Raw genomic sequence first — 13,997 nt, 5'->3', positions numbered from 1 at the left:
TTCTTTTCAAATGATCTACAATTAATATAAAAAATGTGTGTGCAGCTTTTTTTTATATTTAACAACAATATATGTGATAAAAAATGAAATAAGGAAAATATTTTCGTAAAAATTAAGTATGTGCAAAGCATAAATAGTTATGCTTCGTGTTTTTATGGGTTTAAGTCTAATTAAAATAAAGCAAAGGTTTGATAACCAAAAGTGTATGTTTATATATATCACATTGTGTGTATATTTGGGTTTGTAATTTTATTAACATATTGTATAAATTTTTTTTTTTTTTTTTTTTTTTTATCATTATATTTCCTTATCATTTAAATTGTATCCATTGGCTGTACAGTTTTTATATTTCATTTAAATTTATTTGATAAAATATACTATTTAAAGTTATCCTAAGACGGTAGATATAAAGAGAATATTTTCGTTATATATCTCTATATAATTGTTTAAAAAAATGTGTATCTTTTTTTAAGTTTGCTATTTTTTAAACTAGCTATTTTTAAACTTGCTATTTTTAACTAGCGATTTTTAATATTTTTATTTTTTAAACCTTTTATTTTTTAAATCAACTAGCCATGCAATAGCTGTCATGATAATTCCACAAAATGATATTTGAATAGATGGTGAATTCATTAAATTTTCGAATATTAACTTATAATGCCTTTTATGCCTAAGAAAGTGAAAATTTTAAGATATATATAAAGGAATAAAATAACAAAAAAATGAAAGAAAAATATGAAAAAATAAGACATATATGGTATACAAAAAAAATAGTTAATTGGCTATCTCTTTTTTGTTTTCAATATAATGTTATAACGATTATACTCGATAAATGAATTTTTGGATATATATGTGTGTATTTAGGTAAACTTTCAAAACTTACAACTTATCATTGGATGTGTAGTATCTTTCCCCTTCCTTTAAAAAAGAGAAATTTTTTTGACATATTTTTTTAAAAGGATTATATTCATATTTTTTTAGGCATATTAAATTATGATTATATTTGTAAAATTCTTTTGCCAATTTATATTCAGACCATTTTTTTTTTTTATTGTTTATTTCACATTCTATGTATTCATCGTCAATTGTTTTTATTTTTTTTAAAATACTTTCCTCATTTTTGTTTATTTTTGTACATGAAGGATTTGAAAGGGTAGTAAATAATATCATCCTCGTTTTTTTTTTTTTTTGTATTTCTTATATTAACTTTATATATTTTTATAATATAGTGTTAAAAAATATAGAAAGAATGTTTACATTTCGTAAGAAAATACAAATTTCAGAGGACGACGATCTTTTTTTCTTTTTTTTTGTCATGTTTTAAAAAAATATGCTCCAATTTTATAAATAAAAATATTTATGTATTTATATTTTTTCAATGGTATCCAAACATATATGTTAAACATAGGAGGGGAGAGCAAAAAAATTGAATAAGCACATGCTGTTTGTTGTATTATATGATTTGGAATTTTTATTTATTATTATTTTTTTTTTTCATATGTATATGCATATTTCAGTTTGATAAGTTACTTACAGATTGAAAAAGTTGTCATAATATTTCTTATGCAGTAAAAAAGATATAACTATTTTTCGTATATAAGTTGGGGAGATTTTATGCATAAATTTTTAGAAAGTCAATAAACAAATAAATAATAATATAGAAGAAACAAAAATAAAACAAATAAATAATAATAATATAGAATAGAAGAAGAAACAAAAAAAAAAATGATATTATTTAATAAAGTATTATTTTTTTGAAAAAGAATAGTTACATGTATTATTTCCCCAGTTTACAAAATCCAATAAGTAATGATGAAGTAATTTAACTGAACACAATATAATATTATATAATTGTCATAAATATATGAAATGTACATGTAAACTAAATGAATAATTCGTCAGTGATATTTTTATGATGGAACATAAGAAATAAGGCGTTTTGTTTTATTGTTATATGCAAAAAAAAATGTCCTTTTAACAATGAAACAAGAAAAAAAAAGAAAAAAACAGAAAAAAAAAGACAAAAAATTGTTAACATATTGTGGCTATACTGCTAAATCGTATACAAATTGTAAACAAGTATATTTTTTTAAGATATTATTTTTATAATAGATTTTCTTAAAGCATTTTTTTTTTTTTTCGATATTTTGATTATTTCCCATTTCTCATATATATACACAGAAATAAAATTCATACCCCAACTCTAGCATATCCTTTCCCAAGTATTTTTCTATATACATGCAAAAGGACATCGGAATGAAATTAGTGGGGAAGGGAAATACACTAACAAAAAATGTGCATGTGTATGTGCATAAAAGAAAATTAAATAAAAGTAATATTTTTTCTAATACATCGAAAGAGAACAGATATAAAGATGATAAAAACAATTTAAGAGACAATATATATTTTTTAAATAATAAAATTAATAATGAGCGAAATGCTTCCACTATTTATATAACAGCTAATCCATCAACAAGTGGTTTTGGTAAATATGTTGGGAATTACTCAGTACGTAGATTTTCAAAATATTCTGACAAAAATATTTTTAATGAACAGAAACGGAAATGTGAGTCTTTATTATTTAATTTTCAAAATTTTGAAATAAAAAATTATTTGTTAAAATTAAATAAAGGAAGATTACAAAATAGTAATATTCAAAAGAAAATAAAAAATATAATTATAAAATTTGAAGAAAATTATAAAAATATATTATATGACAAATATTCATTTTTTAAAAAATTGTGTAAAGAAAAAAGTGATTTTTATAAATATAGAATAAGTAAAATAAATCGTAACAATTATAAGACCAATTTAAATTTTCCTATAAATTTTTTAAATATATTTATAAGTAATAATAATAATAATAATAATAAAGCTTTAAAGGAGTTGATAAATGTTGGAAAATATAGAGGGAAATTATTTTTAAATAATATCCCAACATATTATAAATATGGAATAAAAAATATACCATATTTTAAAGCAGTATTAATGCAGCATTATAATAAATCTCCAGTTACTTATAGTTTAATATTTTTACATTTTTTTGTTTATTTTTTATGGATAAATGCTAAACCTGATAATATGTCTTATAGTTATTTTAGCCCAGCCCCGATAAAATCACATTCTTTTTCATTATTAACATCAGAATTTATGTATAAATATTTTTGTTGTAGTTTGAAAAGCTTAAGAGAAAAACAATTATATACTTTAGTAACTAACATAATAAGTCACAATACTATACAATCTTTTTTACTAAATACAATTTCTTTATTTTATATTGGACGTTCTTTAGAAATTTTAATAAATTCAAAAAACTTTTTTTTTACATATATAGTTAGTGGAATTATTTCATCTTATATACAAATTTTATATCAAAAGAATTCAAGTTATGGTTATAAAAATGTTTATGTTCTTGGTGCTAGCGGAAGTATAAGCTCTATATTAGCTACATACACATTTATTCACCCAAATCACAAAATATATTTATATGGTGTTCTAGGCTTACCATTAGTGAGTGGCAATACTTTTAAATTGGGAATGATATCGAATACGTATATGCACCCTACACATTTTTTCCCCATTCTTTTTTCATTATTTTGCCATTATTTTTCCATTCTTTTTCACATTTTTTCCTATTTTTTCCCCATTTTTTTCTCCCATTTTGTAGGCCCTTTTTTCGTCGCTTTACTTTTTAAACGAGCTATACAGCATTATAGCAAACAAGAATGACAATATAGGTATAGACAATAATATTTTTTATTTATTTCATTTTTTGTGTTAACATTAAATTTGTTATTTTTAATTAATTATTTCACCATGCTTATTTATTTAATTGGATATTTGTCATGTATATACACATCTTGTTTCTATAAAATTTTGTTAGTATATTGTGAAATGCATATTTTTTGTATATTTTTTTGTATATTTTTTGTATATTTTTTGTATATTTTTTTGTATATATTTATGCAGGGCACGCATCACATTTGACAGGAATGTTTCTTGGAATTCTATATTATTATTCTTATGTTAATAAAAAATTTCGAATATAAATATCAAAAGTTTACTAATTGTGAAAAATATACATATTTATTTCTCTAGTTTATATGAAAATAAAACTGCCTTTTTTTTGGTTAATTGTATATACCTTTATAATATATATACATAAATAATAATACATTTTATGTAACATGATAGAACAAAAAATTATATATTATTGGCTAGCTATAAAATAAGTATGAAATATACACATTTTTTTAGGATACTAACAAATTAAATTTTTTTAATAAATTTATATATTTAATTAAATGATATTTATATTTGCATAGTTTTCCCCATTTTTTATCAGGGCGAAACACTCTATAATATTTTTTTATTGTAGCAAATGCTGTACATAAAATACATTTTTTTTTTTTTTTTTATATTTTATGTTTTTTATTTATAATTATATATATCCATTTTTTTTTTGCTTTATCTTTATGTTTAAGCTTTTACGAAATTATAAAAATTACGAAATGAAAATAAATGAATAATTGATGGTCATACAAAAGACAATGTTAATAAAAATTTCATTCCAGTTTTATGTTATTCTGGTTAATAATACATATGTATAAAAAAAAAAAAAAAAAAAAAAAAATATATATATATAAGCTGAAAATGTTATACTGTTTTAGGAATAAGAAAGAATATTAAGTTAAAAAAAAAATAATATAAAAAATAATAAAATAGCAAAAGTTAAATATATTCATTTGTACATATTTATAAGTAAATTTTTTTAATTCACAATTTGCTTGTTTCTTCTATTGCTGAAATGAAAAAAAAAATTAAGAGATCTTTTAATTAAAGCTTTGTTTGTATAGCTTACTCACTTTATTCCCATTTATTCTTTTCTTTTCTATTTTATTTTATTTAGTTAATTTTTGTCAGCTAATTGGCCAATATATATGCATAAATGTGGATATATGCATAAATGTGGATAATGCATAAATGCGAATATATACATAAATGCGAATATATACATAAATGCGGATATATAAATTTACCAACTGATAAATGTAAGTTCTAATTTTTTAATGGCTATCTAAAGATGGGCTTTAAAAGTTTTTTCAATTATAAGGAGGGTGAAAAGGAAAACAAAACGGATAGCTCAAATAATGAAAAGGGTGAAGAAACTGGAAATAACAATATTAGCGATCAAACTAGCAAAGATGAAGCGAACCCAAATAAAATAGACGATAAAGATGGTGAAAATAGCAAAAGTGAAAATAGCAAAAGTGAAGATGGCAAAAATGAAGATGACAAAAATAAAGATGACAAAAATGAAGATGGCAAAAATGAAGATGACAAAAGTGAAGATGGCAAAGTTTGTGAACCGAATGAGAAAGGCGAGGAATTAAAAGAGGGTAATAGCAAGGAAAACCCCAAAAAACGAAAAAAAAATAGTGAAACTATCAAAGAGGATGACAATGTTGAAAAGGATAATAACGAAAATGGTTCTAAAAAAAAAGCTAAATGTAATATATCTATCGAGGAAGATTTGAAAGAAAGTGAGAATAAGAAGGATGGTTCTGAAAAGGGGGAGCCAGTTTGTAATAGTAAAAGTGAAAGAAGTGAAAAAGGTGAAAAAAGCGAAAAAAGTGATGAAAACGAAAAAGGCGAAAAAAACGAAACAGTAAGTAACACAACGCCAGCAGTCGAAAATACCAATAATACCAATAACAATAACAATAGCAATAGCAATAATAACAACATAAATTTAGAGAGTTACCGAAATTACCAATATTATTATAATCAGTTTTACGGAAATCTAAACAATATACAAGCAATGAGTAACGATATAGGAAGTGGATATAGTAACAATGTTTCAAAAGAAAATTTTCAAAATAAAAAAAATAATTCAAATAATAATATAAATGGATATCCTGAATTTAACAGCTTTAATAATATATATATGCCAATAGGTATGAACAATTATTATAATATGTACAATTATAATTATATAAATGGTTATGCAAATATTGGAAATATTGGAAATATTGGTGGAATAAATAATCAAAATTATAATTATTATTGTGATGGAAATGTTGAAAATAGTGGATTATATGACTACAATAAAGATTTAATAAATAGTGGTGGAGCTAATGATATGAAAAATTATGCTTTTTTTTCTCTTATAAATAAAAGTTTAGAGCTAATGAAAACAAGCGATAAAGTAAAAGCAATATTAAAAAATCCAGCAAGATTGCAAATAACACAGGAAGAATTGAATAAAGTAGAATATACACAAGAAAATCAAAATAATACTATATGGTTTGGTAAATATGTAACTGATAAAAATAATAATAATAATCCCAAATTTGTAGCTAAATATAAATGTAACCCATCTAAAGATTCTGGATATACTAAGGCCGATAAATCATATGCAAACAAACCATATTTTTGTATTTATTTTGCTCGAGGATGTTGTGCATATGGTCATAATTGCTTATATAGACATAGAATACCAACAGAAAATGATGAACTTGAATTTGAAAATACTATGGATATATTTGGTAGAGAAAAATATAATACTTTTAAAGAAGATATGAATGGAAATGGAAATTTTAACAATGATTGTCGGACTTTATTTATTGGAAGTATATATATTAATAATTTGAATGAAGTAAATATTATTGAAAAAGTTTTATATGATGAATTTGTTATTTATGGAAATATAGATTATGTAAGATTTATTCCAAACAAAAATATAGCTTTTATACAATTTACTAATAGAGTGAATGCAGAATTTGCTAGAGTTGCTATGTCTGACCAACCACTTGCTAATTATTCGATTTCTTTAACAATTAAATGGGCATTTGATATGAAAACACAGCCAGCTATAAATTCTACAAATTTTTATAATGGGATGAACAATGCAAATCCTTATTTTTATAATTCAAATAAAGCTATAACATCTACTTGGCCACAAAATCCATATGGGGCATCACAAAACCCATATGGGACATCACAAAATTCATATGGGGCATTAACAAACCCAAATTATTATGACCAGTCAAATTATTTATCTAACCCTATTATAGGCCCCGCTAATTTTCCTCCAAATTTTACAACAAACAAAGGGAAGGTAGTTACTGGATCTGCACCCATCGTCCCTAATCCATTGGCTGTGCCTACTAGCAATAATAGCGATGCTCAAAGTGGGAAGAAAAAAAAGGTGTAAAAAAAAACTGTAAACAAGTGGGGGGGAAAGCGGGGAAAGGGTAAGATCCGAAAGGATCGAGATAGTGTGCGTTTTGCCCATTTGATAATGCACCGTGCACCGTGCATATTACACCTTTCATATTACACCTTGCATATTTTTTGGATTATGTCCACTTTTTTGCCCACTTTTTTGCCCACTTTTTTGCCCACTTTTTTCTCTACTTTTTTTTATTTTTTATTTTTTATTTTCATTTTTATTTTCATTTCTATTTTCATTTTCATTTCTATTTTCATTTCTATTTTTAGCGTTTTTTTTGTATTTTCCATAGAATTTATCATTTGAATAAATCAAAGTTATTTATAGTTTTTTTGGGGGTACGTGCAATTGCACTGGAGAGTATACAAAAATGTATGTACCGAAACAAAACGAAAGTAGCATAACATAGGCATGTATGTATGTAGGTGGATGGCTAGATTGATAATTGGTTTGGTTTAAAAAAACGTAACAAACGTAACAAGACGGGAGGTGGGAATATCGGGGTATCTAAACAAAGAGCCAGATTTATGGCAATGAGTTTGTTCAAATGCACAAAATAAATAGTGGCAAAATTGAAAAAAGGTTAAAATAACACAAATTAATGTATTTGATTAGACACTTGAGAAGGTGTATCACCTAAAGATAAACCATTTTGATATTCTTGAGGTTCTATATATTTGTTCGAATTAAATGAAATAGGATGCTTATCATTTGGAGTGTTAAATTGTGAATTTTGTTGACTTGAATTTTGTATATATATATCTTTTATTTTCGGTATTAATTTTAGTACCTCAATTTTTTCTTTACACATTATCTCTTTTTCATATATTAAATTATCATTACTATTTTTGCCACTATTATTATTGTCATTATTATATATTTGAACATTTTCCAAAGTATCAAGATTATGAGATTGATCTATTGAATTTGAATCTGTGTCAGATAATTCAGATGAAGATTGATCTGTTGAATTAAAAAATGAAAATGAATTTTGATTATGTAATTCATTTTGTTCATTATAATATCCAGTAATTTTTTCTTTTCTATTTAAAGTTAATGGAACTATTGGCATATGATCATGCATATATTTTTTTTTTAATCTCATAAGTTCTTTATATTTTTCTATATCAATATTTTCATCTAATGATAATACATTAACATTTTGATTGGATGGTGAATTATGTAAATTGTCTGTATTTATTTGTGAAAAAGAATTATCAGAATTAAAATTATTATTTTTTTTTTTTGTACATAAATTTTGATAATATAAATAAGAGTTTTGTATTACATTAATATAATTTCCTTTTTCTTCATTTTCTTGATGATTTATTATTTTTTCATCTCGATTTTGTATATTTATATTAAATATTATATGATCAAAATTATTTTTATAATTTTTTATTATATATATTTCTTTATATATATTATTAAAATATAATCTTAAACAATATTTTATATCTATATAATTAACTACAACACTGCCTCTTAAAGATGAAAATTTTTTACATATTGATCCAAATCTTTTAATTATTTTTATAAAAAAATTAAATAACACATCAAAAGTTAAATAATTTATTTTTTTTATATTTTTATTTGCTAATATAGAGCAAATTATCCTTTCCACATGCTCATTAAAATAGTCTTCTTTGTTATTTATAAATGGGTTCCTTCGATATTTTTTTATCCCCCAAGTTGCATCTTCTGCATCACAATCACTGTTATCCATTTTGTCCGTGCCACTTTTATTTGCCACCTTGCTTTGCCGCTTTTCTTTTCCACCTTGCTTTATATTACCATATGTGACCCACCGATTCCCAACTTCTTGTACGTGTATGGTCTTGATTTTGAACTATATGTCCAATAAAATGAGTAAAATATTTTTTATTATTTTAATATATTGTACCAACTTGAAAAATATGATAATTCCGTTATTTATGATATAGTTGATATGCGAACTAGTCATAAAATGAGAAAAGATAAAATTGTATAATACATATATAAAGTAATATTTAAAAAAATTAATACTTGAATGTTATTATAATTTATTTCGCTTTATTTCGCTTTATTTCGCTTTATTTCGCTTTATTTCGCTTTATTTCACTTTATTTTAATTGTGTTATATTTTTATTTTTTATTTTTTTAAATAGCCCCTAGTAAGGCTGGAAACAAAATTGAATTAAAAAATTATATGTCATGCGCATATGGAATACGAAAAAAATGCTACAAAATATGTACATATAAATTATTTATTAAAAAAATTTTTTTTCTTATTTTTTCTTGTTATTTTTTCTTGTTATATTTTTTTTGAAGCAAATTACTTTGCATAATTTGTTTGTCCCTCATTACCTTATTTGTTTTTTTATTTATTCATTTTGTCATTTTGTCATTTTATTTTCATCCATTTCTATATTTTTTTTTTATATTCAGCCCAATATTTCTTCAATTAGAGTTATTTACATAATTATTTTATTCATTTTATTATTTTTTTTTTTTTTTTAAGAGACTAGCAAACCTTATATTTATTTATATTTATTTATATTTATTTATATTTATATTATATATATATATTTTTTTTTTTTTTTTTTAAATTAATTCATTTTTAAGATCAATTTATTAGATGACACATGATAGATAATTCATTATAATTATACATTCTATATGTGCACATGTATATGTACATATACAAACTTGTGGAGACAAACAAATTGAGAAAATATAACAGAAGATGGTAAAGTGATGAAAATATACATATACATAATAAATATCAAAATGATTTGGTTATTTTTTTTTAAATTATTTGTTCTATATTAATTGGTAATATTATAGACACAGCTATTATATTTGCATTTTTTTATTTTAAAAAAAAACAGAAAAGATAAAATGAAAAGTGGATAATATATTTTATTCCCTTCTAATTGAATGCGATGAATTATGTATAATTATTATCGTCATTTTTTTTTTTTATTAATAAAAATATTGAGGAAGATACCAATTTAAAAGGGATTGCTTGAATTCTCAATTTTTGTATGTCTGCACATTGTATTTGCATTAATGTACATATAAATGTATATGTATATGTATATATATGCACATATTGTTAACTGGCACATTTGAAACAATATAATAAAAAAGAACAATTTCAGATATCTATGGGGAAAAGAGATGAACTAACTTCTGGCCAACTCCAGAAGGAGGGAACTACGTACTTAAGCAATTTGCCGAATTATAAAAATGATGAAAATGATGAAAAAAATTATGAAAAAAATTATGAAAAAAATGATGGAAAAATATATAATTATATAAAAAAAAATGTACCTAGTAGTATGTTAAATTGTGTAAAAAATAATCAAGACAATCTTATTAACTTATATAGTGATATACATACAAACGATAAAAATAAAAATTTAAATTTCGAAACAACAAAATATGATAATTTGTTTATTGATATGTCTAATGGTAATCATAATGACAATCATAGTAGCAATAGTAGTGAGGAGTTAGAATGTGGAAATAAACACGATATGCTTCATGATGATATTAAAGAAGAGAGTAGAGATGATAAATTATGTAGTTATGAAAAAAAAAATGAACAAAATTCTGAAAGTGATTGGGATTCTTATTTAAATGATGGAAGTAATATAGTAACATCTAGTGATATAATTAGTAGTATTGAAAGTAATGTAGAAACATTAACTAATAGTTTAGGTGTATATATAGATGTACTTAATTATGATAATGAAGACAATAATATCACAGAAATACATACTAACTCAAAAGAAATAATAAAAGGAAAAATGTCTATGTCATATGATTCTGAAAATATGTATGTAAATAATAATATAAAGGAATATGAATCCATTTCAATTATTAATAATATTGAAAACGGTTTTAATATATATCCTAATGAAGATGAAAATAATAATAATAATAGTAGTAGTAGTAATAATAATAATAGTAGTAGTAATAATAATAATAATAGTAGTAGTAATAATAATAATAATAATAAAATATTATATAATCTTGCCGGTTTTAAACTTACAGGGACGTCAATTATGTTAACTGATAAAAATGAAAAATATATTTATAAGATAATTCCTTTTTTTAAAAATGGAGAATCAAAATTTTATATGAATACAGTTCGTTCATATAATAAAGTGTATGGAAATTTTCTAAATGAAAAAACACAATTTGCTAATGATATAAATTATGCTTTTTATATTAATTTATTAGAAAAAAGTAATGAAAGAATGGGAGAAAATATATTTATGGATATTCAAGATACTAATGAAATCCCAACTATTAATTCTGAACAAAATATAAATACTATAAATTTTTATGGTGAGTCAAAAAAAATAAAAATAAAAAATGATACCACTAAATGTAGAAGTGATCGTATTGAGGAGGGCCATTCATGTTTGCGCAAACTGGGTGCCCCTTATCTTAATGGCGAACAATGCGAAAGATGTGAAAATTGCGAAAGATGTGAAAAATGTGAAAGATGTGAAAAATGTGAAAGATGTGAAAAATGTGAAAATTTCGAGAGATGCGACCAAAATCTGCATGCCCATTTCACTACGAAAAATGAACCTCTCGACAGGTTAAATGATGAAAAAAAAAATAACAATATATTGGCATTTTTAATTAAAGAAAAATTAATACCCAAATGTTATGATATAGTTCCTGTTTACCAATGTATAGAAGATAAAGATGATGATTCTGAAATAAATAATAAAACGACAAAAAAACATTTTTGTAATAATTATGAAATGAATATAGATCAGGGTTCTGTTTCAAATGAGTTATCAAAAAATGGTGATGAAAAAATTAATTGTGAAAAAATAAAAACGAATATAATAAATAAGAATAACAATTTTGAAAATAATATAAAATTAAAAAATGAAATATGTTATGAAAAAGAAGAATCTAATTCACCAATTTTAAGTAACAGTTCTGAAAAATGGAAAATTTTTATGTATAATAAAAATATGAAAAATGAAAATAAAATAATAGATAATAATAAAATGGAACGAATGCATCTTGCATTAAAACTTAAAAGAATATGTAATCAAATAAAATATGGTGATCAACATTTATTAGATTTAAAATTAGGATATAACAGTATAAAAGATAATGATATATTTTTTAATAAAGAACTATTAAAGGAAAGTGAATTAATAGATTGGAATGATAGAGAAAATTATATTAAAAAATGGTCAAAAATAAAAAAAAATATAAGAAAAAAATATAAAAATAATAGTGATAAATATATAATACAAATTACAGCAAAAGATTTAAATTTACCTGAACAATTTTATAAATATAATAATAATGAAATATATTGTTTGGTAAAATCATGGAAGCAAGAAATGAGCTCCTTAAAAACAACACAAAAAACTTTGGGCTTTCGTATATGTGCATTTATTTATTATATTAAATATTCTAGCCTTTTAGCAACTGACGAAATTAACAATTTATACAATAAGGTTTTAAACAATTATACTGACAATGCTGGAAATAGTGGTGGAAATATTGGTGAAAATTGTGGTGGAAATATTGGTGAAAATTGTGGTGGAAAAAAAATCGAGATAAATGAGTGTTATGACAAACTAAATAATGTTTTAAAAATAAGTAGAGAATCTGGAATGAGGTTAAATGATGAATTTGTTTTATATTTTCTTGAAATTTTTTTAAAAAACATTGCTAATATTATATTACCAAAATTAATTAAATTAAAAATATGGCTAGAAAACCAATCTTTATATACATTTTGTTCAACATCCATATTAATTATTTACGATAAAAATAACCCTTCATTTTGTGACCTTAGATGGATTGATTTTACATATTCTTTTGATATTTTTAATAATTTAAAAAATAATAGACCAATAAATAAAAAATTTAACTTAGACATTATTTTTGGTATAAATAATTTAATAAAAATATGCAAAAATATAATTGTTAATAAAAATGTTCCAATTCCCATTGCTTCAAATAATCAGAAAGAAAAAAAATGTGTGTATAGGGATGGGTCTGCATGTTAATAAGAGTTAATGCACCTACTTATACATTTATGTGTCGACATATTGGATCGAGATAATTTGTTACCCTTTTCAAGAATATATTTACCATACATATATGTTTGCCTTAGACTAACTTATTGGCATTAAATTTAAACACATTTATTTACTTCGTCTTTATTTGATATATATATATATATATATATCCGTTTATTTTAGATATGTCTGATTTTTTTTTTTTATTCGTATTTTTATTTTTTTTTATATCTACATAATTCAATAGTTAATTTTCGTATATTTATCTTTTTTATTCATACAATTTAATTAAAACTTTGTATGTTTTATTTTTTTTTTTAAAACAATTATTATTCTGCATATATAGGATATGCATCTGGTGATTTGTAAATATGCATTGCGAATATGTTGCATTCACATAATCGTTTTCGTATAATTGAGCATATGACTGTTTCTTATGTTTTTATTTATTTTACACACAAGTATGCAAATGTGTATGTGTATGTGTATGTATATGTATTATATGTATATAATGTATATGTATATATTAATAGGCGCGCATACCTTTATCCCCTTTAAATCATATATTTTTTTAATTTATAATTCGAATGCATATATAAATGTTTTTTTATTTATTTTTAATATATGAATTATGTTCATCTACAATTTTTACATAAATATGTAATAAATCGAAGAAAAGGAAGAGAAAAACGAATAATTAGTACAAACAT

General features: G+C 22.6%; 5 protein-coding genes across 5 annotated transcripts; 3 read left to right on the top strand and 2 right to left on the bottom strand.

Moving 5' to 3' along the window:
- Positions 1–537: 537 nt before the first annotated feature.
- Positions 538–1,170, bottom strand: PY17X_1116000 (conserved Plasmodium protein, unknown function; the record flags this gene model as incomplete). The annotated part of the gene is made up of 2 exons (XM_022956484.1): positions 538–670; positions 884–1,170. 2 exons carry the CDS (start codon positions 1,168–1,170, stop codon positions 538–540), a joined length of 420 nt encoding a protein of 139 aa, XP_022812384.1.
- Positions 1,171–2,238: 1,068 nt separating this feature from the next.
- PY17X_1115900 (rhomboid protease ROM9, putative) lies at positions 2,239–4,049 on the top strand (the record flags this gene model as incomplete). The annotated part of the gene is made up of 3 exons (XM_022956483.1): positions 2,239–3,510; positions 3,668–3,737; positions 3,970–4,049. 3 exons carry the CDS (start codon positions 2,239–2,241, stop codon positions 4,047–4,049), a joined length of 1,422 nt encoding a protein of 473 aa, XP_022812383.1.
- A 1,034-nt stretch (positions 4,050–5,083) lies between these two features.
- On the top strand, positions 5,084–7,216 carry PY17X_1115800 (cell cycle control protein Cwf2; the record flags this gene model as incomplete). The annotated part of the gene is made up of 1 exon (XM_726123.1): positions 5,084–7,216. One exon carries the CDS (start codon positions 5,084–5,086, stop codon positions 7,214–7,216), a length of 2,133 nt encoding a protein of 710 aa, XP_731216.1.
- Positions 7,217–7,832: 616 nt separating this feature from the next.
- PY17X_1115700 (conserved Plasmodium protein, unknown function) lies at positions 7,833–8,960 on the bottom strand (the record flags this gene model as incomplete). Its single annotated transcript, XM_726124.2, has 1 exon — positions 7,833–8,960. One exon carries the CDS (start codon positions 8,958–8,960, stop codon positions 7,833–7,835), a length of 1,128 nt encoding a protein of 375 aa, XP_731217.2.
- A 1,423-nt stretch (positions 8,961–10,383) lies between these two features.
- PY17X_1115600 (inositol polyphosphate multikinase, putative) lies at positions 10,384–13,275 on the top strand (the record flags this gene model as incomplete). The annotated part of the gene is made up of 1 exon (XM_726125.2): positions 10,384–13,275. The coding sequence occupies one exon, from the start codon at positions 10,384–10,386 to the stop codon at positions 13,273–13,275; it is 2,892 nt and encodes a 963-aa protein (XP_731218.2).
- Between the last annotated feature and the right edge of the window lie 722 nt (positions 13,276–13,997).

The sequence above is a fragment of the Plasmodium yoelii genome (genome assembly GCF_900002385.2).
Source record: "Plasmodium yoelii strain 17X genome assembly, chromosome: 11".
Lineage (NCBI taxonomy): Eukaryota > Apicomplexa > Aconoidasida > Haemosporida > Plasmodiidae > Plasmodium > Plasmodium yoelii.
Note: the sequence above shows the minus strand (reverse complement) of the source record. Positions and strands in the feature narration are given on the sequence as shown.